The sequence below is a fragment of the Pelobates fuscus genome, chromosome 9, assembly GCF_036172605.1.
Source record: "Pelobates fuscus isolate aPelFus1 chromosome 9, aPelFus1.pri, whole genome shotgun sequence".
In the NCBI taxonomy this organism is placed as follows: Eukaryota; Metazoa; Chordata; class Amphibia; order Anura; family Pelobatidae; genus Pelobates; species Pelobates fuscus.
In genome coordinates, this window is record NC_086325.1 from 111,734,958 (window position 1) to 111,760,881 (window position 25,924).

The window sequence follows — 25,924 nt, forward strand, 5'->3', positions numbered from 1 at the left end:
GGGAAGCCATGTTACTCTGTATATATAGGGAGCCATGTTACTCTGTATATAGTGGGGAGCCATGTTTACACTGTATATAGAGGGAGCCATGTTACTCTGTATATAGAGGGAGCCACGTTTACTCTGTATATAGAGGGAGCCATGTTATTCTGTATATAGAGGGAGCCATGTTTACATGATATATAGAGGGAAGCCATGTTACTCTGTATATATAGGGAGCCATGTTACTCTGTATATAGTGGGGAGCCATGTTTACACTGTATATAGAGGGAGCCATGTTACTCTGTATATAGAGAGGAGCCATGTTTACACTGTATCTAGAGGGGAGCCATGTTTACACTGTATATAGAGGGGAGCCATGTTTACACTGTATATAGAGGGGAGCCATGTTATTCTGTATATAGAGGGAGCCATGTTATTCTGTATATAGAGGGAGCCATGTTATTCTGTATATAGAGGGAGCCATGTTTACACGGTATATAGAGGGAAGTCTTGTTACTCTGTATATAGAGGGAAGTCTTGTTACTCTGTATATAGAGGGAAGTCTTGTTACTCTGTATATAGAGGGAAGTCTTGTTACTCTGTATATAGAGGGAGCCATGTTATTCTGTATATAAAGGGAGCCATGTTACTCTGTATATAGAGGGAAGCCATGTTACTCTGTATATAGAGGGAAGCCATGTTACTCTGTATATAGAGGGAAGCCATGTTACTCTGTATATAGAGAGGAGCCATTTTTTACACTGTATATAGAGGGAGCCATGTTTACACGGTATATAGAGTGAAGCCATGTTAATCGGTATATAGAGGGAGCCATGTTACTCTGTATATAGAGGGAGCCATGTTACTCTGTATATAGAGGGAGCCATGTTACTCTGTATATAGAGGGAGCCATGTTACTCTGTATATAGAGGGAGCCATGTTACTCTGTATATAGAGGAGGCCATGTTACTCTGTATATAGAGGAGGCCATGTTACTCTGTATATAGAGGGAGCCATGTTACTCTGTATATAGAGGGAGCCATGTTACTCTGTATATAGAGGGAGCCATGTTTACATGGTATATAGAGGGAAGCCATGTTACTCTGGAGGAGCCATGTTTGGAGGAGCCATGTTTACACTGTATATAGAGGGAGCCATGTTACTCTGTATATAGAGAGGAGCCATGTTACTCTGTATATAGAGAGGAGCCATGTTACTCTGTATATAGAGAGGAGCCATGTTACTCTGTGTAACGGATCCACTGGCACCCCGACTGGGTACCTCCGTTGAAAGATGCTCCTAGCGCTTCCAGAGGACTCCAAGCACTCCACCAGACACCATAAGCACCGCAGGCTGCAGCTATCTCCCTTCAGAACGAAGCAGGAACAAGCTCTTACAAGAGCTCAGTGATTATAGCAAGGGAATATGCCTAGCATAGCAATCCCTTGTAGCAGGTTCCCCCAATAAGACACAGGACTCAAGTGGAGGGTAAAACAGGAACTCTAGACTGGGACACCCAGTCTGGCTTTTATTACAAACAAGTACATACAGGACACTCCCAGGGGGAGGATGAATTTAACCAATCACATGGATGTACCTCCCACACATTTCCTCCCCTTAGATTAGCACTTAACATAATTATACCGTACACCCTTTTCCCCAATTCCTGGATGTACCCCAAAAACAGGGGGTACACCTTTAAATCCAGCATCGCTGGATAGCCCTTATTCAGGGGGACAACATATCCAAAATTCAAGTAATTCGGATGAATGGTTCGTGAGATATGGGGTTCCAAAGATTTGACCGACCGCATGGGTAAAGTATCCGAAAACAGTTCCATGCATTTTGGCCCTGCGGTCGGTCACAAACAAGGGAATGAAAACAGGCGAATTGCCTGTGTTATAGAGCCTGGAGAGGGTTTGAATGAATTCCCTTGTTTGTGGGGTTCTTTCTACCGAACGGCGGGTCATTCGGTAGTTTCCATACGAATTTCTGTAAGTATGGAGGTCTCAGCGGTGTTTGCCTAGTCAAGTGTCCGATTTTAGTTCCAGACACTCGACGGCAAAACACCGCTGTTCGGTAGTTTAAGATGGCCGCCGCCACGTGTTTGTTTCCCGAATGGCGGCCACCCAGAGGACAAAGAATACATTACACTGATTGCCAATTACCCGTTTGCAACATTGTTGCAAACTGTAATTGGAGGCACACTTATTCCTGGGTGGTCTGGTTGTTCGGTAGTTTCACTCAATATAATAAATGGAGTGATTCTACCGAACAATCAGATGAATGCTGCATACATATCCCAGGTTAAACTTAATACACATATAATATTACAGGCAGTACACTAGAATATGTATCACAGTCTTAAAGGGACAGTAGTCCCAAAAGTCCCAATATGTCCATAGATGCTTTTAAAGGGCCAGCAGCAGCAATACAAATTATTACCTGCCCAAATATAGTTTCTAAAGTGCAACACGTCCAGGGGCCATAGTCAGCGGGCAGGAGGCCAGCAGCCAGGCCTCTCCAGTTCACAGTGGCGAAGCTGGTTTCGCCACATTTCTCCCCTTTGCCAATTAGACTAACAGGGTACCTGACTTTCTGCCGGTCAGTGCCCTGGTTAGTCCAGCAACCCACCCACGAAACAGAAATAACAGAGCAGCCCACCCACACTAACCGGTTACTACATCTGGGTGAGAAAGGATTTTGTCCAAGTTCTGGTGTTTCACCACTGCTGGGTGGGAGACGGGTAGGTTGCCTTGGTGGGTTGCTGAGGGGGCAGAGACCAGCGGTACTCTGTCCTGTTGCCAGCACTACCACGGGAGTAGTCTGGTGGGCGCCTGGTTGCTGGAGACTGGCTGTCTCCCCTTTAGGTGCACCGCTCGACTGCCGGAGCGGGAGACCGACTGTCTCCCCTTTGGATCCATCACACTGAGGCTGGGGAACAGGACCGACCGTCCCTATCCCTTGTGCTGTAAGTGCAGAGACTACGGTCCCATCTGCACAGTTGTGGGGCTTAACATCTCCCCTTGGTGGGTTAGGTTGCCGTGGGAGAGAGGGTGTAACAAGTTCCTCTCTCTGGATGGCAAACTGCCGCTGGGGAGAAAGGATGGCACCTTCTGCTCCCTGGGGTACACACTGACGCTGGGGAGGAAGGATTGCACCTTCTGCTCCCTGAGGTACACACTGCCGCTGGGGAGGGAGGACGCTGCTCTCCTCTCCCTTCACCTCACACTGCCTTCCTGGCACATCACTTTGTTGCTGGGGGGCAGGAACAACAACCTCTGCCCCCTGTAACTCAGCCTGCCGCTGGGGAGGATGGACGACACCATCAGCTCCCGGAGACACACACTGCCGCTGGGGAGGAAGGACTGCACCTTCTGCTCCCTGGGGCACACACTGCCGCTGGGGAGGGAGGACACTGCTCTCCTCTCCCTTCCCTTCACACTGCCTTCTTGGCATATCACTTTGCTGCTGGGGGGCAGGAACAACAACCTCTGCCCCCTGTAACTCAGCCTGCCGCTGGGGAGGATGGACGACACCATCAGCTCCCGGAGACACACACTGCCGCTGGGGAGGGAGGACGCTGCTCTCCTCTCCCTTTACTTCACACTGCCTTCCTGGCACATCACTTTTCTGCTGGGGGGCAGGAACAACAACCTCTGCCCCCTGTAACTCAGCCTGCCGCTGGGGAGGAAGGACGACACCTTCATCTCCCTGGGACACACACTGCCGCTGGGGAGGAAGGACGGCACCTTCAGCTCCCTGAGATACAATCTGCCGCTGGGGAGGAAGGACGACACCTTTAGCTCCCTGGGACTTACTCTGCCGCTGGGGAGGATGGACGACACCATCAGCTCCCTGGGTTACACACTGCCGCTGGGGATCTGGGCCGACTGCCCAGCATCCCTGTAGGGCCGGTAGAGAGACCTCGGTCCCATCTCCACCTGCCTGTTGTGGTTCCTCACAGGACCAAGCTTGTTGGGTCCTCTGCGTCATTAGCAGCATGAGGTGTGCATGTACATCGTCGTAGATCCGGGATGCCATATGCTCCGCTCGGGCTGGTGAGAAAAAAGCCATCCTTCTCCTATATTCCCTGATAAACTCGGATTCCTCCTCCTCCCTCGGAGGTGCTGCAGCAGCTGCGACTCTGTCTCCTTCCATTTTCTTATTTCCTTTGTAGCTAGGGTCGCTGTACGGATACTAGCGTTGCCCTCAATTTGTAATCCAGAAATGGTGTTGTCTGTAGCTGTCCCTCTGGTTGTAGGAACGATCCCGCCGCTTGCCACCAATTGTAACGGACCGTTTCACTTACAAGAGGATAAAACCCAGTTTAGGCGATAATCCCCTTTCCAGATGCACAGGCAGCTACTGCAAACACCATTCTCCCGACTGGAACCACACGAACACTGGAACAGCTGAACAAGAAAAGCATACAATCGGCTTACACTCTTGGCAGTCAGCTTACAATCCAATCCCCCCCAAGAACGAGACGACACTTCATTTTGAGGGTTAAGCAGGAACTCTGGACTGGCTCATCCAGCCTGGCTTTTATTACACTAATCCACATACAGGCCACACCCAGGGGGAGGCATAAAATAACCAATCACAGGGATGTACCTCCCACACATTTCCTCCCCTTAGATTAGCACTTAACATAATTATACCGTACACCCTTTTCCCCAATTCCTGGATGTACCCCAAAAACAGGGGGTACACCTTTAAATCCAGCATCGCTGGATAGCCCTTATTCAGGGGGACAACATATCCAAAATTCAAGTAATTCGGATGAATGGTTCGTGAGATATGGGGTTCCAAAGATTTGACCGACCGCATGGGTAAAGTATCCGAAAACAGTTCCATGCATTTTGGCCCTGCGGTCGGTCACAAACAAGGGAATGAAAACAGGCGAATTGCCTGTGTTATAGAGCCTGGAGAGGGTTTGAATGAATTCCCTTGTTTGTGGGGTTCTTTCTACCGAACGGCGGGTCATTCGGTAGTTTCCATACGAATTTCTGGAAGTATGGAGGTCTCAGCGGTGTTTGCCTAGTCAAGTGTCCGATTTTAGTTCCAGACACTCGACGGCAAAACACTGCTGTTCGGTAGTTTAAGATGGCCGCCGCCACGTGTTTGTTTCCCGAATGGCGGCCACCCAGAGGACAAAGAATACATTACACTGATTGCCAATTACCCGTTTGCAACATTGTTGCAAACTGTAATTGGAGGCACACTTATTCCTGGGTGGTCTGGTTGTTCGGTAGTTTCACTCAATATAATAAATGGAGTGATTCTACCGAACAATCAGATGAATGCTGCATACATATCCCAGGTTAAACTTAATACACATATAATATTACAGGCAGTACACTAGAATATGTATCACAGTCTTAAAGGGACAGTAGTCCCAAAAGTCCCAATATGTCCATAGATGCTTTTAAAGGGCCAGCAGCAGCAATACAAATTATTACCTGCCCAAATATAGTTTCTAAAGTGCAACACGTCCAGGGGCCATAGTCAGCGGGCAGGAGGCCAGCAGCCAGGCCTCTCCAGTTCACAGTGGCGAAGCTGGTTTCGCCACATTTCTCCCCTTTGCCAATTAGACTAACAGGGTACCTGACTTTCTGCCGGTCAGTGCCCTGGTTAGTCCAGCAACCCACCCACGAAACAGAAATAACAGAGCAGCCCACCCACACTAACCGGTTACTACATCTGGGTGAGAAAGGATTTTGTCCAAGTTCTGGTGTTTCACCACTGCTGGGTGGGAGACGGGTAGGTTGCCTTGGTGGGTTGCTGAGGGGGCAGAGACCAGCGGTACTCTGTCCTGTTGCCAGCACTACCACGGGAGTAGTCTGGTGGGCGCCTGGTTGCTGGAGACTGGCTGTCTCCCCTTTAGGTGCACCGCTCGACTGCCGGAGCGGGAGACCGACTGTCTCCCCTTTGGATCCATCACACTGAGGCTGGGGAACAGGACCGACCGTCCCTATCCCTTGTGCTGTAAGTGCAGAGACTACGGTCCCATCTGCACAGTTGTGGGGCTTAACATCTCCCCTTGGTGGGTTAGGTTGCCGTGGGAGAGAGGGTGTAACAAGTTCCTCTCTCTGGATGGCAAACTGCCGCTGGGGAGAAAGGATGGCACCTTCTGCTCCCTGGGGTACACACTGACGCTGGGGAGGAAGGATTGCACCTTCTGCTCCCTGAGGTACACACTGCCGCTGGGGAGGGAGGACGCTGCTCTCCTCTCCCTTCACCTCACACTGCCTTCCTGGCACATCACTTTGTTGCTGGGGGGCAGGAACAACAACCTCTGCCCCCTGTAACTCAGCCTGCCGCTGGGGAGGATGGACGACACCATCAGCTCCCGGAGACACACACTGCCGCTGGGGAGGAAGGACTGCACCTTCTGCTCCCTGGGGCACACACTGCCGCTGGGGAGGGAGGACACTGCTCTCCTCTCCCTTCCCTTCACACTGCCTTCTTGGCATATCACTTTGCTGCTGGGGGGCAGGAACAACAACCTCTGCCCCCTGTAACTCAGCCTGCCGCTGGGGAGGATGGACGACACCATCAGCTCCCGGAGACACACACTGCCGCTGGGGAGGGAGGACGCTGCTCTCCTCTCCCTTTACTTCACACTGCCTTCCTGGCACATCACTTTTCTGCTGGGGGGCAGGAACAACAACCTCTGCCCCCTGTAACTCAGCCTGCCGCTGGGGAGGAAGGACGACACCTTCATCTCCCTGGGACACACACTGCCGCTGGGGAGGAAGGACGGCACCTTCAGCTCCCTGAGATACAATCTGCCGCTGGGGAGGAAGGACGACACCTTTAGCTCCCTGGGACTTACTCTGCCGCTGGGGAGGATGGACGACACCATCAGCTCCCTGGGTTACACACTGCCGCTGGGGATCTGGGCCGACTGCCCAGCATCCCTGTAGGGCCGGTAGAGAGACCTCGGTCCCATCTCCACCTGCCTGTTGTGGTTCCTCACAGGACCAAGCTTGTTGGGTCCTCTGCGTCATTAGCAGCATGAGGTGTGCATGTACATCGTCGTAGATCCGGGATGCCATATGCTCCGCTCGGGCTGGTGAGAAAAAAGCCATCCTTCTCCTATATTCCCTGATAAACTCGGATTCCTCCTCCTCCCTCGGAGGTGCTGCAGCAGCTGCGACTCTGTCTCCTTCCATTTTCTTATTTCCTTTGTAGCTAGGGTCGCTGTACGGATACTAGCGTTGCCCTCAATTTGTAATCCAGAAATGGTGTTGTCTGTAGCTGTCCCTCTGGTTGTAGGAACGATCCCGCCGCTTGCCACCAATTGTAACGGACCGTTTCACTTACAAGAGGATAAAACCCAGTTTAGGCGATAATCCCCTTTCCAGATGCACAGGCAGCTACTGCAAACACCATTCTCCCGACTGGAACCACACGAACACTGGAACAGCTGAACAAGAAAAGCATACAATCGGCTTACACTCTTGGCAGTCAGCTTACAATCCAATCCCCCCCAAGAACGAGACGACACTTCATTTTGAGGGTTAAGCAGGAACTCTGGACTGGCTCATCCAGCCTGGCTTTTATTACACTAATCCACATACAGGCCACACCCAGGGGGAGGCATAAAATAACCAATCACAGGGATGTACCTCCCACACATTTCCTCCCCTTAGATTAGCACTTAACATAATTATACCGTACACCCTTTTCCCCAATTCCTGGATGTACCCCAAAAACAGGGGGTACACCTTTAAATCCAGCATCGCTGGATAGCCCTTATTCAGGGGGACAACATATCCAAAATTCAAGTAATTCGGATGAATGGTTCGTGAGATATGGGGTTCCAAAGATTTGACCGACCGCATGGGTAAAGTAACCGAAAACAGTTCCATGCATTTTGGCCCTGCGGTCGGTCACAAACAAGGGAATGAAAACAGGCGAATTGCCTGTGTTATAGAGCCTGGAGAGGGTTTGAATGAATTCCCTTGTTTGTGGGGTTCTTTCTACCGAACGGCGGGTCATTCGGTAGTTTCCATATGAATTTCTGGAAGTATGGAGGTCTCAGCGGTGTTTGCCTAGTCAAGTGTCCGATTTTAGTTCCAGACACTCGACGGCAAAACACCGCTGTTCGGTAGTTTAAGATGGCCGCCGCCACGTGTTTGTTTCCCGAATGGCGGCCACCCAGAGGACAAAGAATACATTACACTGATTGCCAATTACCCGTTTGCAACATTGTTGCAAACTGTAATTGGAGGCACACTTATTCCTGGGTGGTCTGGTTGTTCGGTAGTTTCACTCAATATAATAAATGGAGTGATTCTACCGAACAATCAGATGAATGCTGCATACATATCCCAGGTTAAACTTAATACACATATAATATTACAGGCAGCACACTAGAATATGTATCACAGTCTTAAAGGGACAGTAGTCCCAAAAGTCCCAATATGTCCATAGATGCTTTTAAAGGGCCAGCAGCAGCAATACAAATTATTACCTGCCCAAATATAGTTTCTAAAGTGCAACACGTCCAGGGGCCATAGTCAGCGGGCAGGAGGCCAGCAGCCAGGCCTCTCCAGTTCACAGTGGCGAAGCTGGTTTCGCCACACTCTGTATATAGAGAGGAGCCATGTTTACACTGTATATAGAGAGGAGCCATGTTTACACTGTATATAGAGAGGAGCCATGTTTACACTGTATATAGAGGGAGCCATGTTACTCTGTATATAGAGGGAGCCATGTTTACTCTGTATATAGAGGGAGCCATGTTTACTCTGTATATAGCGGGAGCCATGTTTACTCTGTATATAGAGGGAGCCATGTTTACTCTGTATATAGAGGGAGCCATGTTTACTCTGTATATAGAGGGAGCCATGTTTACTCTGTATATAGAGGGAGCCATGTTTACTCTGTATATAGAGGGAGCCATGTTACTATCTGAGGTGGTTAACTATGATTGGCTCTTTCATGTTTGTTAGTCTGGCCTGCATGGTTGTCTGGCATGAATAAAAGTAGCATGTTTCAACTATATTAGTAGTTAGACTAGTTTGCACTAAAACGTGCAAATGGAGAGTTTGCGGTTGTTTGCGGTGCGTTAAACGGGGAGTTTGGTCTGTCACTGTGAAGCGGGCGTAACCCTTACACTACCTGATCGATACAACATCATACCTGATGTTTTAAAGCACGTTATTCCAAACAATTTAGGAATGTTAGGTGATTTATGCCCTTTATGGATTAAAACCAGACTCTGCATCAACTATGTAATTTTCCATGGGAGTTTTGCCATGGATACCCCTCCGGCATGCCACAGTCCAGGTGTTAGTCCCCTTGAAACAACTTTTCCATCACTATTGTGGCCAGAATGAGTCCCTGTGGGTTTTAAAAATCGCCTGCCCACTGAAGTCTATGGCGGTTCGCCCGGTTCGCGAACCGAAAATTTTATGTTCGTAACATCACTATTTAGAACACAAGCATGCATTATGCACTAATCCATGCAGAAAACAGGGCTATTTATGTGTTGCTCACTGCACACCTCCTGAAAGTTGAGGTTGATGACTCCGACACTGGAAATATATAGAAAAAACTACTAGGGAATATGAGTGAATATGAGGGAATATTGGAACTGATACAAAAATTATGTTAATTCTTTTAAAAAGAAAAAAGAAATATATCGATATATTTCTTTTTTTAATTATTATTCAAGGAGCATTAAGCTACAAAAGATATGCTAGACATTACCTGTAATTTTCTGGAGTTCTTCCCTGGGTACTTCAATTTGATCCATTCTTTCAGCACTCTGCACTGTGTAAACAAGGCTATTTGCATCTGGATCAACCTGTCTGATTCCAACTTCTGAAGAAAATAAGAAAAACATTCATTGGGCTGATAAGCTGTAGGTGCAATCATAAAAGAGAGTGATATTAGGACAAAGTAAGAAATAGTGTTAGTTTCTGTTAGCAAGTATATTTGCATAATTTTACAAAATAAGACAATTGCAGACTGTATGCTATGACTTACTGGGGCACACCAGCAAAGATGGTTAAGATTAAGACATCCAAAAAGTTAATATTGGTATTCACTAACGTAACGTAAAAAAATAAAAAATAAAAGCAAATAAAAAAATGAAACAATTCTGCAATAAACTCACAGAGAATATTCCCTATATTTTCTGCAATATTCATTAAATATCCTCTGGTATTTCAAACCTGTCAGGGTTTTTTCATGAAGACATGCTGACACAGAACATTGAAAGCTCAGGTGAAACCCAGTACTCGACTTAGTCCATAAATAGGCAACAGTATCACAATTCCAGACATAAATTAACAGAAACAGAATGAACGTGAAACAAACAAGAGTACTAAAAAAAGAAGACAAAGAATTACAAGATGTTAATATATATATATATAAGATGTTATATAATTATATATTATATTATATATAATATATATAAGATGTTAAAGCTAAAATTTAAGGAAACAACACATAAGCACAAACTGAATATTTTAAAAATAAAAACTCATCTGTAACATTAAAGGGACACTATACGCATGATAAAAAATGTCATCGCTTTCAATTTGTAGTAGTGCCCGAAATCCCCTGGCACCATCCCTCCATTCAACGTTAAACCATTTTCGAGCACTTTAACATTGAATTAGGTTCCACAGTCTAGACCCTCTTGTGGTATGGCTAAGACAATGATACCACACTTGCTTATACCATACCAACTCATGCCAGCAATTGGTGGCTGCAATATGCTAGAAGATGCAAGTTGACATTCTCAAACAATCACTGCACCCATTGCTGCTCAGACTAGTACTTCCTACTTTACACAAAGGGGATGGGCTGCAGGCGACTCTCATTTAGCCTTAAACCATTATAAATTGTATACTATGGAACTGAAAGTCAGTGCCAGAAGACTCCAGACATGATAACCACTAGAATTGTGCAAATAAATTTTAAGGCAGTTTGCTCAACTCAAGTCAATTTTAATCCACATCTGAAAAAATTGATTCATCCTGGATTTATCTGTGAATTCTTATTCAATCAATGGATGGACAGATTAGTTTGGGTGTGGACTATAATAAATTTGATTCAGCTAAACCGACTCAAATGAATTATTGCACAAGACTAATAACCACTTAGGCAGCAATAAGTAAAACCAACAATTAGCAACACTAACCTGTTCACTGTGGCATTGGCCAAAACACAATTTCCAAGGCATACTTGCTGTCTTCTCTACTGCTACCAGTATCTTGTAAATGTTTCTGGTGACTTGAAGCACACCAGTATGCTACAACATAATGGTTGAAAAGAACTGTTTTATGGTAACAATAATATAATAGGTCTAATATGCTCAAGGAAACCTTTGCTGAAAACCTCCAGCAGCAAAGAAATAGCTAACATCACTTTCCGAATAATCAGAACAAAAAAAAAAATAGCACTATAAACCTCTCAGGCAGATCCTCCCACTCCCTCTTCCTTTGCTGCTGCCTCCAGGTGAGCACTCCCCAGTTTGCCTTGGAAATTGTGTTTTGGCCACTCCCACTGCCACTAAAATGGGTGGGTGACTCCCTCTTGCATGCTGGGTGTGACAGATCCATCTGTGTAGACTTATATTGCTGGTTCGTCTGGTTGCCTTAATTTCGTGGGATTTCCTGTCCGTATGCCCCTGTTCGTGTGATACTGAACTACCGAATGAAACTGCCGAACAAACGGCCACCCAGGAGAGGAGTGTGCTGCTGGTTAACCTCTTGGCCCCAATTAGAACGTTGTGGTTAACCGCAGACACCTCTCCATTCGATTCGTATGGGTGGTCGTCGTTCGTATGCCGACCACGAGGCGGCAGCCATTTTGGGACACGAGAAGAATCAGCGGTGTTCAGTGCAAATCCTGTGGAACTAAAAACGGACACTTTATCTACCGAACACCGCTGGAAGTTGCCGCCCGCCTTCTATTTCGTCGAGGCGTACGAACACCGGTCAGTTCGGGAGTTTTATAGCATTTGTATGGACTTTACCCAGATAGCCGTCCCATGGAGTCATTCGTATAACAAAGGACATATGAAAGACTTTGACTCCATGGCGATTGGACTAGGTACATCGGATCTGAGCGCTATTCGGTAGAAAAATGCACTCAGATCCAGGCTATCTGGGGATACGTTGCACAAACTCTTTTTATTCGGTATTTTTGCAAATATGTATTTTACTGTATTTTTGTCATTGTATTTTAAAATGGCGATTGTCTCTATCCTGGGAGATAATTATCTCCGGGATAGAGAAGAAGGATTTATGGGTAAGATGGGAAGGGCTTATGTTGAAGCCACTGTGATTGGCTACTGTTCAATATATTGTACAGTCTTCTACAAGGTCCCCTAGGGGAGTGTCCACCTTGTGGAGACCCGCATGAACACCGGGCAGGTAGCCCCCATTAAACACATTCCTGTTTGACCTTCAAGACGGAGCTTGGTCTCGTTTGTGGAGGGATTTATTATTGGGACAGTACTTTTCGTTATTTCTAGCTGTGGAAGGAGTTCAACTTAATTGCTGATCGGGAGTTGCCGCATTCCTATGCTCCGTTCGGGAGTTTGACGATCGGCTGGATTAAAACTGCATTTCTGGAGAAAAGGGATTATCTACTAAACGGCGGCTTCATCTACCTGGCGGTGAGTGTCGTAACACTGGGTGATCCGCACCTTACCTATGTTTCAGTGTCATCAGTCATGGCTGATGGATCTGACTTCCAGGTTCCCAAAGGCCTTTTGGCCTGGCTATGGGCCGCACTGACGGACTCCCTACCTAATGCCCGTGCTGCCCTATACAGGGACACTCCACCTTCCCCTTCTGGTCCCACAGACTCTGACTCAGGTGGCTCCCTCCGCTCTGAGGACATGGGCTCAGCACGCAAAAGACCTTGGACAGGTCAAGGCACTATCACTGGCAAAGGAAAGATGACAGCCAAGCTACCCAGACTGGGCTAGGGTTCCGGCAGTTGCCCGGATGAAGACTCATACTCAGGGGTGTCTGACTCCACCATCTTGGATGAGTACCGAGCAGGCAGCTCGGGTAATGCATCACCCGCTGAGGGTTTCCTTGATTGACCCTCATGCTACGTAAAGGAGACAATTTTGGACTCCCCTTTGACTGACTCGCTGAGAGCTTCTGCGGCCACCGCTGACACCCCAGTAGAGATCTTGGACCCTTCTGGTCGCCTGCTCTTTGACCCATGGCTCCTCAAACATCCTCGTTCGTCAGAATGGGCTCCGCCAGACCACATCGCAGAGTTTCTACTTTACTGGCTTTGTCGCCCTTTGGACAAGGAGGTCCAGGCAAAACTCTGGCTTGAATGCCCCCATCCAACGCTATCGGATAAAGTGGCCCTTACCCCTGATTTTTACCAAGTGTTCACCACCTTCATGACTAGATCCAGGAAGGATACACACAGAGGCCTAGAATAGGGCCTACGCTCAGCCCAGGATAAACTACTCAACATCAGTGGCCCGTTGACACAGATCTTCCTTATGGCGGATGATGCCCTACATGGTGGAGCTCCAATTGACGCTCATCTCCTCCAGGAGTGGGCCGAAAGGGCTATTTGATAAGAAAAAAGGTGATTTGCGCACACAGAAATAAAGGTGGGTTTTACCTTACACATAAAATGTCTCAGGTACCCACACTACAGGTTGTTCTTAAAACCTATATATAAATGGAAAAACACACATAGTGTGACCTGTATATACCAGTTAATAACATGAAAAGGAATAATTCTTTAAACTCACAATTTTAAGAGCCTATTCAAAGTTGGCTCTAGACTTATAGCGCTTGTCATCTCATCCTCGAGATATCTGGTAGAAGTACATCCACAGAAAACTTGGAACTGGTAAATTGTAGCACACTCCAAAATCCAGAAAAAATATGTATAAAAAGTTTTATTTAGACAATTATTAAAAAGAAAAGTGTATGTGTGTATATATATATATATATATATATATATATATATATATATATATATATAAAATTCAGAGAGATGGTTGCACTCACGTAATTTAAAAGTCCAAAGTTTAATGGAAAAATGTAAAAATATCCAAGATCAACGTTTCAGTCACTACAGACTTTCATCAGGATCATGAAGTTAATGAGACATACAAACATCTTATATACCCTATACAATTATACCAATTAAGCAGATGATTAAAATAAAAATAAATTGCAAAAAAAACTAAATGCATTAAATCAATAAATTAGCTTACCCCCAGTGAAACCGCTGTGTTGCCGGCGTCCCCCAGTGCACAGAGCGCCTGCGCAAACAGGCTCCTCCCCTCTAGTGACGTAATTGCGCGATGACGTCCGCCATTCGTCTCCATAGCGACCGCTATGCTAATCCGTCGCTATGGGGATACCAGAAGAAACGGACGGCAATAAGAAATACCACCAACGTGCACTATGTAAAGGGACTAAGTGCCAATAAATTGTTATGTGCAAATACCTTGATCATGGTGTGATAAGAGAGCCTAATAGAATTATAGGCTCAAGTAATGTAAATCTTACTCAAAGTGAATGTAAATAAAAGTGCCGTTGTTTTTAAAGTGCTAGTACATGTTATATACTTCTTATTAAAGTGCAAGTTGTGTACTGTGTAGAATGTATAGAAAAGGTGCCACATTAGTCCTGCATATAGGACCTAATGTACAAGTGCAGAAAAGTGTTATTAAAAGTGCCAGTAGTGCGCTTAATGAACTAAAATGTGCAAAAATACAATAAACTACTCTAGTGCAATACAATAGTGGAAAAAATTCTGCTTAATCCACCCACATTCTTGACAATAAATAATTACATTAGGCTAAAAAGATTAATTACATACATAAACAATAATACCACACCAGACATAAATGGTTAGTTAAGTTCAATGGTGTTAACCTATGTATATAATATTACTCAAATACATAAAAAAATGGTAGGGAGTACACCTTGGGGTCATTGATACCACTAACACCTTATGGCTTATTAACCTTGGTTACTGAAATTATTAATGTACTTGTAGTCAGTATCACCAAGTGTACTTATTGAACTTAACAAGAAAGAAAAAAACACATAATTAAAAACATAATGCAGCTGGAGTATGACGCCACTATCAATTATGGGTGTCAAGTACAATCGGTAAACAAGAATAATAAAAATAAAAATAAAAAAATTAAGAATATATGGGCTTAATATACTATCGCTATAGTATAGTTGTCAAATAGATAATATAGTAACGGACCTTGATATTAGAAGTTACAGAAAAAACCCAACTTCAAACTGAATAATGGACCTTGATATTAGAAGTTACCGGAAAAAAAACAAGAAAAAACAAACAAACATTGAACTGAATGTCTATTAGTACTGAATTATAGAAAGGAATGAAAAGAAATCTGTTCGTTCAAGCCCTTTGGAGCTACTGTGTCCAAATGGTAAATCCAGTAAGTCTCTCTATTCAATAATGCTTTTCCTCGATCCCCAGCTCTGTTGGACAATGGGATATGATCAATTGCCACAAACTTTAGAGAAGATAATGGATGTCCAAGTTCCAAGAAATGTTTGGCCACAGGTTTATCCGAGGCCCCATCCCTGTACGCCAATCTGATGCTGGACCGGTGTCCCCGAATTCTTTCGCACAATGCGGTCTCTGTTTTACCAATATACGCTAAGCCGCACGGGCATGTCAACTTGTATATGACATGCGTTGTTTTGCATGTAATCGTCCTCCTAATGGAGTATTGCTTGTTCGTGTGTGGGTGAGAAAAAGATTTCGAGGGCGTCATGTGACCACACGTTACGCACCCTAGGCACCGAACACAACCTCTAATCTGAGCAGTATTTTTGGTCGTGTAGCTTGCAACAGGATCAGTGTGGACTAGGAGATCTTTCAAATTTTTATTGCGTTTATAGCAAATAAGAGGTTTTTCACGAAAAACTTTAGGAAGTGTATCGTCTGCTGCCAAAATTCTCCAATTCTTCCTGATGGTTGAGGAGATAGATCTGGTAGATTGGTGGTACGTAGTTGGAAACACCAATTTCTGAGTTACTGCATCGCTTGACTCTGTTTCTCATGGTTCCCTTGCTTCCTTCAAGGCTTGATCCAAAATGGAGCGTTCATACCCGCGTTGCATGAACTTCTCGGTCATTTCCAATAGCTGTCTCTCTTTGATGAGATCGTTGGAGTTATTGCGCATTACCCTTAGATATTGGGCTTTTGGAAGAGATCTCACTAGTGCTTGCGGATGAGCACTACGTGCATGCAACAGCGTATTCCGGTCCGTTGTTTTGGTATAAAGGCAATATTCCAGCCTATTATTGCCAATTGATAATTCCACGTCCAGATACTGGACTCTCTCGGGACTAATCTGGGCCGTGAACTTTACTGACCACAAGTACATTAATAATTTCAGTAACCAAGGTTAATAAGCCATAAGGTGTTAGTGGTATCAATGACCCCAAGGTGTACTCCCTACCATTTTTTTATGTATTTGAGTAATATTATATACATAGGTTAACACCATTGAACTTAACTAACCATTTATGTCTGGTGTGGTATTATTGTTTATGTATGTAATTAATCTTTTTAGCCTAATGTAATTATTTATTGTCAAGAATGTGGGTGGATTAAGCAGAATTTTTTCCACTATTGTATTGCACTAGAGTAGTTTATTGTATTTTTGCACATTTTAGTTCATTAAGCGCACTACTGGCACTTTTAATAACACTTTTCTGCACTTGTACATTAGGTCCTATATGCAGGACTAATGTGGCACCTTTTCTATACATTCTACACAGTACACAACTTGCACTTTAATAAGAAGTATATAACATGTACTAGCACTTTAAAAACAACGGCACTTTTATTTACATTCACTTTGAGTAAGATTTACATTACTTGAGCCTATAATTCTATTAGGCTCTCTTATCACACCATGATCAAGGTATTTGCACATAACAATTTATTGGCACTTAGTCCCTTTACATAGTGCACGTTGGTGGTATTTCTTATTGCCGTCCGTTTCTTCTGGTATCCCCATAGCGACGGATTAGCATAGCGGTCGCTATGGAGACGAACGGCGGACGTCATCGCGCAATGACGTCACTAGAGGGGAGGAGCCTGTTCGCGCAGGCGCACTGTGCACTGGGGGACGCCGGCAACACAGCGGTTTCACTGGGGGTAAGCTAATTTATTGATTTAATGCATTTTGTTTTTTTTGCAATTTATTTTTATTTTAATCATCTGCTTAATTGGTATAATTGTATAGGGTATATAAGATGTTTGTATGTCTCATTAACTTCATGATCCTGATGAAAGTCTGTAGTGACTGAAACGTTGATCTTGGATATTTTTAAATTTTCCCATTAAACTTTGGACTTTTAAATTACGTGAGTGCAACCATCTCTCTGAATTTTCTGGATATCGAAGCTGTTCTTTTTGGTTGGCACCCGGCTCTCAAGGGAATTTTAAGCGTGAGTGCAGGAGCAACGTTTTTTTGTGAAAAAGTGAATAATTACAAACATCTGCACAGACTCCCACCCATATCCAAATATGGTCATAACCGGAAGTGTCACGTCAACCTAAGTATAGCCGCACCTCCGGCTATGTATCCATACCTCCAGCTCTCCCCAACATGTCTGGCATATGAGCAATATATGCGGTAAAATATAAGGTCCCAATTCTTCCGGTCCATAACATCATGTCATGTGACGCCGACTTGATGTATTCTGACACGTCACTTCCGGTCACGTGTGTCTCGAGACCTTCTGCCGGTCTCATAGGATTTCCAGATTAGATCCAATGTATGAGACGTCCATCATTAGTAAGGCAATTTGCCAATAGTTGGTACCGTCAAGTGACGAGAACATAACAGAAAAAAATAAATAAAAAGTAAAACCATTATTATTACACACTTTTGCAATATATATGCTGTGCTTATACTCTGTAAAAGCACTCTGGATCACACCATGCAATAAGTATATATATATATTTGTATCTGGAATCCTGAGTCCTTCTCCTCATTCTCATCTCGATACCAGTATCACCCGCTGTTTCCCCGAGGGTCCTCCAGAGGCCAAGGTGCTTTGTCCACATGGGCATACACCTCAGGTAAGAGTCACTCCTTATTTGCCAAACTTACCCATTGCAGACAGACTGTCTGCTTGTGCCAGGAGCACACATAGTCTAAACTCCCAACTGGGATTGTCTCTAAAACAAGTCGTTGAGGAGCCAACTCGTAAAGAGGCCATACTAGATTTAGTGTTAACAAATGGAGATTTGGTATCAGATATTACTGTAGTGAAAGTTTAGGATCCAGTGATCATCAGTCAGTGTGGTTTAATATAAGAACAGTGACTGAGTCACACCACACAAAACAAAAGTTTTAGACTTTAGAAAAACAGACTTTTCTAAAATTAGAATATGTGTAAAGGAGTCATTATCAGACTGGGGCAATGTAAATGGAGTCCAAGAGAAATGGGATTATTTAAAAGTTGCACTGCTGAAGGCAACAGAAAATTGCATTAGGCTTGTCAGTAAAAGCAAAAATTTCAAGAAACCACTGTGGTAGTCCGTAGATGTGGCCAAAATAGTAACAAACTAAAAGTTAGCATTTAGTAATTATAAAAAAACAGAGTGAGGAAGACAGAGTGATCTATAAGATTAGGCAGAACGAGGCTAAGCAAGTTATAAGAGCTTCCAAATCACACACAGAAGAGAAAATAGCACAGTCAGTAAAAAAGGGGACAAAACATTTTTTAGATACATAAATGAGAAAAGGAAAGTAAAACAAGGATTAGTTAGATTAAAAACAAAAGAAGGAAGGTATGTAGAAGAGGATAAAGGTCTAGCTGACTGCCTCAATTAATATTTTGTTCAGTATTTACATATGAAAATGAAGGAAAGGGACCTCAGTTAGGAAAAAGGACAAATTAGTCATTTATTACATGTGATTTTACAGAGGAAGAGGTTCTATTTCAACTGTCAAAAGTAAAGACAAATAAGTCAATGGGACCTGATGGAATACACCCAAAGCTATTAAAAGAGCTTAGTGGTGTACTAGCAAAACCATTAACATATTTATTTAACCAATCATTGTTAACAGGAGTAGTCCCAGAAGATTGGAAGTTAATGAATGTTGTGCCCATTCACAAGAAAGGTAGTAGGGAGGAGTCGGGCAACTATAGGCCAGTAAGCCTTACTTCAGTAGAGGGGAAAGTAATGGAAACCATGTTAAAGGATAGGATTGTTGAACATCTAAAAACACATGGATTTCAAGATCAGAGACAATATGGGTTTACTTCAGGGAGATCATGCCAAACTAATCTTATTGATTTTTTTGATTGGGTAACTAAAATTATAGATCAGGGTGGTGCAGTAGACATTGCTTACCTAGATTTCAGTAAGGCTTTTGACACTTTTGCACATCGAAGGCTTATCAATAAACTGCAATCTTTAAGTTTGGATTCAAATATTGTTGAATGGGTAAGGCAGTGGCTGAGTGACAGGCAATAGAGGGTTGTAGGCAATGGAGTATAGTCAAAGCTTGGGCTTGTCACCAGTGGGGTAACTCAGGGATCTGTACTTGGACCCATTATCTTTAATATTTGTATTTGTGATATTGCAGAAGGTCTTGATGGTATGGTATGTCTTTTTGCTGATAATACTAAGATATGTAACAGGGTTGATGTTCCAGGAGGGATAAGTCAAATGGCAAGTGATTTAGGTAAACTAGAAAAATGGTCAGAGTTGTGGCAACTGACATTTAATGTGGATAAGTGCAAGATAATGCGTCTTGGACGTAAAAACCCAAGAGCAGAGGGATGATTATTTCTGATGACTTAAAGGTAGGCAGACAATGTAATAGAGCAGCAGGAAATGCTAGCAGAATGCTTGGTTGTATAGGGAGAGGTATTAGCAGTAGAAAGAGGAAAGTGCTCATACCATTATACAGAACACTGGTGAGACCTTACTTGGAGTATTGTACGCAGTACTGGAGACCATATCTTCAGAAGGATATTGATACTTTAGAGAGAATTCAGAGAAGGGCTACTAAACTGGTTCATGGATTGCAGGATGAAACTTACCAGGAAAAGTTAAAGGATCTTAACATGTATAGCATGGAGGAAAGACGAGACAGGGGGGATATGATAGAAACATTTAAATACATAAAGGGAATTGTCACGAGCGTGGTCTATAGGCCCAGCCGAGACAGTGGGGAGAGTGTGGAAGTGACAGGGTTAATGACACCAGACCACTGGTTACCTGTTGCTAGTCCCAGCAACCACTCAATTAACCCCTGCAATCCCTTCTACACTAACCCCCTAGTACACACTTTACTGCCACCACCAAGACTTTAAACCCGGGCGTCTTAGGTTACCCCACACACAGGAGAATTATAGAATCACAGTTCTACTTTTACCGATCAAACACATATAATTAACCCTTTTTGGTAACGTGTTTACCTGAGCTTTCCTCTGGAGAGTGAAGCTCATAGAGAACAGAGACACAAGCTGATTAAGTAAACATTTAATCTGGGGGGGCGGAGCCAGCAGCCGCACGGAACGGACGTGTCCCTTGGGAGCTCCGCTCAAGCCGGGGGAAAAATAAGCAATTACTGCCCCAAAACCCAGACCACGTCGACCCCACATCAACCCCACCGACCTACCAAGGTAATGGGGCGAAAAAGCAAAAAATATCGGGTGGAAAAACACCCATCCACCGCCGACATTGGCGAACTTCTGTGGAGGCCGCAAGCATCCTCCAGGCCTGTCATGGCGCCGCTCTCCGACGCACCGTCCAGATCATCCAGTGAAGACTCCCTCTCAAACCTGGAACTGACAACAGAGTCACAGAGAGCAGGCAAGCCTAAGGCACAGGGCAGCCCCCCAGTCACTGAAGATCGACTGAAAGTCCTCCTTGATGATTTACGCCGACATATTGCGGCAGACATCAACTCATTCAAAGAGGAAATCCACGGGGTGTCAGTGAGACTGCATGACACAGAAATCAGCACAGCAGCACACGAGGCTCGCATCAACAGCCTGGAGACCGAGCTGACAAAGACAAAAAATGACCTGACCCAAATCCAGCACCAAGTTGCAGCTATGGAAGATCGCAGGCGGTGGAATAATGTAAAGATAAGGGGCCTGGCTGAGAGTGTTACAATGGCAGAAATCCCCCACCTCATTCGACGACTGCTTTCCAGCCTATTCGCTCCAAAACAAGCCAAAGCCATGATGTTGGAGGGGTGCTACAGGCTACCACAACCGCAGATGAACTCCCAGCAAACTACCAGGGATGTAATCGTGCGTTTCCAGCACGGCCCGGACAGGCAGGCTTTCCTATCAGCGGTCCGCAACACCTCCCCATTCCAATTTGAGGGACATTCCCTGCTGTTCTATCCTGACATATCCCGGGCCACCATGACATGGCGGAGGTCCCTAAAACCGCTAACCACAGTTCTGTTAGAGCAGAAGAAACCTTACAGATGGGGGGCACCACAAAGCCTTCTGATCCCTCATGGGACTGGGACTCTCAAAGTTACCGACATCTCTGAAATGGGCAATATACTCCAACAACTCGGACTCCCCCCCGCCGAGACGGGGCCGCAGCCACCAGCGCCTAGGTCGAAGCAGACATGGGACCTGGCTACAATCCGCCCGTTTGTCCCGACTACCCAAAGAAACAACACGGATGCCACCGGGACAACTTGAACATTCTACACTACCACGCAATGTTTACACCAATGCTATTATCCAAGTTCATGTTTAATATGTTATACTTTTTATTTTTCTCAATGTTTGGATATTTAACTCTGCATAATGTGCGGTCTGATACACGTCCCTAGAGACACGTACATTCTAACTCTCACTTGCTGGCCTTGGGGTCTACGTACCCCTCTCCCTACCCCCCCACCCCGATCACTGATTTCAGCATTAAGTCACATACTAGAGCGGGTGTTCGCCTCTTGTACCTTGTTAACTAATGTTCATACCCTCACTAGTTGTTCACAAGAGGCTCATGGCCGTGTCTGCCCCATTGAAATAACGGATCCTACCGATGCCACTCCTGAGAAGGGTAGTCGGCCTAGTTTAGCTGAGTTGATCAGCTACTGTTTTATGAATATCTTTACTGTAACTCCCTCAGACCGGGCGTAATCCACAAAGTAAATAATCATAAATTGTACTGGTTTTGTCATACAAAGTTGCTTTTTCATACGCCCTACCTGTAACTTGATGGTACAATACCCCCAGTATACATAGTCCAGTCTATGGGTTAATCTCAGACTTGCTAGAGATAGCCTGTTTTCTTACATTCTTAAACGAAATACAGCTCAATTACTTTTCTACTACTATAAATACAAAAATGTGCCGAAATATGTTTGCCATACCACTGTTCAATGTATAATGAAACGCCTGCATCAGCTATTGTGGCAATGCAGGTAACCTGTATACAACATGCACAACTAAAATAAAGATTTAAAAAAAAAAAAAAACATTTAATCTGATAAAAAAGATTCACAGTGCTGAATACAAAACACAGAAATAAATGACATACAGATAACAAATTGCAAAACAGTACATAAAATAAAATAGGAGAAAACACAAGAAATTCCTTACATGTAGTTACCCCATATAGGATTCTTGTTGTCTTAGATGGTATAGGCCTCCTAGAAGTTGTTGACCAAAGAAAAAATGAATAACTGAACTCCCTGGATAGTCCAGAACCCTCATTATATATCTAAACTAGTTGTTTCTCAGTGGGCAGACCCCTGGGGGGGGATAAGAGGGGGTTGGCCTAGCAGTTTATTGCCCACTCTATGCAATTCCTTGTGTCCAGCTCTGGTGATAGCTATCTAGATGTTTTATGGTCTAGGCCTGGTGCAAGATCAAAGACCACAATAAATGTCATCGCAAGGTTTACAAAAAAACAACTCTTAACATATCTCAACACACATCCAACACCAACTCATGCTTTTGGCTCATGCTTTCGACAGTAAAGGAGGAGACCATTTTTAAAAGAAGAAAAACTACCACATCAAGAGGACAACAAGTCTTAAATTAGAGGGGCAAAGTATTACTTTACTGAGAGGGCAGTGGATGCATGGAATAGCCTTCCAGCTGAAGTGGTAGAGATTAACACAGTAAAGGAGTTTAAGCGTGCGTGGGATAGGCATACGGCTATCCTAACTATAAGATAAGGCCAGGGACTAATGAAAGTATTTAGAAAATTGGACAGACTAGATGGGCTGAATGGTTCTTACCTGCCGTCACATTCTATGTGTCTATGTTTCTATGTCTCACTTTTTTCCTCAGCGACAGGCCCCCTGTATTTCCTGAGCAATATCTTCCAAGTAAGGAAGAAAACAGGAGACTTCCTATCCTGTGATCACTCTATGTGCCCTCAACGCATATGCTTTCTACAGACATTTCATGATGCTTTCCCATGACATTTCAGACTTGCTCTGCTAGGGCAACTGGTTCTCCTGACTTGATCTGAAGGACGCTTATCTCACGGTGCCAATCCACCGCGAGGCAGGTGTTTCCTTCAGTTCTCCTGGTAGGAATACATCTGACAGTCTACGTGCCTTACGTTCAACCACAGCTTTGCCTCTTTGTGCTTCACTAAGTTGTTGACTCTGTGGGCCAGAGGTATCAGGTCGATCGTCTATATGGATGATATTCTGTTGATCAGAGTAGATGGCAGGAACCGCACTCATTCCCAGCGGCTACGGGTGCTCCGGAGCAGGACCAGCAATCCCAGCATAATAGGTAAAGAAGAGAAACTCACAGGCACTCCAGGTTAAAGCCGCAGGCAGTTTTATTGTGACAAAATGCAATGCAACGTTTAGACCGAAAAGGTCTTTGTCGGCAGACATCGTTCACAATTCACAAGAAATCAGAACTGACCCCCTCTTGGTCGGTACAGTTCCTGGGCTTGGTGGTGGATTTGGTTCAGGCGGTACTCTGCCTTCTGATGTCCAAGGTATCAGCTATCAGGAAAAATATAATAGATGCCTGCTCCACAACCCACAGGCCACGTTGAAGGATGTGGCCCGGATGATAGGACTTCTGTTATCCTCCATGCAAGCCATCTTCCTGGGACCCCTACACTAATGGGCTCTCCAGCGTCTGAAGGCGTGCTATCTCAGATCATCAGTCTCATACGCTGCACACAGAGCGTGCATTCCAGAGGGCAGCTTTAAAGGAGAAATTATAGTGAGAATTACATGGAATGGGTATTAGGTTGTGGTGGTTTCTGGTGTTTGTACCAGGTGGCTGAGAAGTGGGGGGACCAGGGTTTGGAGAGACATCACCAGCTGCTAGGAGTAGTAGGATGGAAAGGCGTTCAAATTAGTTTTTTGCATTTTTCACACAGAAACAAATATTAATGCTAACTTTGGCCAGTGTTTGTGACCAAGTGGCTACTAGAAAAGAATGGACATACTCCATTTGCAATACCTTGGGTTGTCTACTATTGCAAATGGTATGCCATCATGGGGGTAATTCTCATTCCTGGGCTACCATACAGTCTCAAAGGCAAAGTAACCAATCTGGCGAATTTTGAATGTTAAAAAACAGAAACACATAAAAACCTGTGCATACAATGTATTCTCATTCCTGGGCTACCATATGGTCTCAAAGGCAACCTAACCAATCTGGCGTATTTCAATGTGGAAAAAAATGAAAAATGTAACATGCTATATTTGACACTGTAACTTCCTAAAACACCATAAAACCTGTGCATAGGGGGTACTGTTTTACACATTATTGCAGTAAAAGCTAACAGTATTATGACATTCACAGATAAAATGTCATGCAGAACTAAAAAAATAAAATTTCTTAATTTCTCAGTTTGTTTTATATTTTATTCCTATTAAATTATGTTTTATAGCTAAATAGTTAATGTTAAATGGAAGCCCTATTTCCCCTGAATAAAAAGATATATAATAAGTGTGGGTGCACTTAATATGAAAGAGGTGAATTACGGTTGAACAGACATATTGCGCAAATTCCAAGTTTTGTTTACGTTTTATTTTGATCAAAGCGTGTACATTAGGCTCAGTCCTTTAACCCCTTAACGCCGTTACGGCGTTCTATGCCGTCGCGGCTTTAAAGGGCTTTAAAGCCGTTGCGGCGGCATAGAACGCCGTAACGGCTTGCAGCCCAGGAGGTCCGGCGGTACTCACCTCCGCCGCGATCCTCTTCTGGGGGGCTGCCTCAGAGCCCAGGCAGCCCCCCCACGGCAAATCAGGCCCCCGGGGGCCATGTGATCGCTCTCAAAGAGCGATCACATGGCCCCCTATAGCTGGCTGTGGATCTGCCAGCAGGGGGGCTGTCTGAAATATCAGACAGTCCCCCTGCTGGTGGGAAGAATTAAAAAAAATAATTAGACATGTGTAAAATTAAAATAAATGCATTTTTATATATATAATATATGTATATATATTATATATATAATATATATACATATTATATATATGTAACGTCATGCGTAATGTATTTTAATAGTAATATTAGTATATATATTAGTATTAAAATACACTTAGAGTGACGTTACATATATATAATATGTATATATATTATATATAATAGATATATACACATATATTATATATATATATACATATAATTACAATAATAAATAAATACAATTATTAAATAAATAAATAAAATATTGAAACAAAATTTAAAATAAATGATATATTCACATGTAATTTTATTCTAACTGTATTTTGTCATTAAAAAATATATATTGGTAACAAAATACACTTAGAATGACATTCTATATATATATCTATCTATATATAAAATACAAATAACCGCAAATATATATAGAGAGATAAATACATATAATTACATAATAGATTACATTAGTATACACGTAGAATTTAAATACCTATAAATGCATATATATTAAAATTCTATTATATATATAATAT

General features: G+C 43.9%; 1 protein-coding gene across 1 annotated transcript in view; it reads right to left on the minus strand.

The window, feature by feature from the left end:
* ADGRD2 (adhesion G protein-coupled receptor D2) overlaps positions 1-25,924 on the minus strand; it is a 642,889-nt gene that overhangs the window by 472,276 nt on the left and 144,689 nt on the right. The window contains exon 10 of the mRNA XM_063432309.1: positions 9,709-9,822. Coding sequence (XP_063288379.1) covers positions 9,709-9,822 — 114 coding nt within the window. The remainder of the gene's footprint in view (positions 1-9,708; positions 9,823-25,924) is intronic.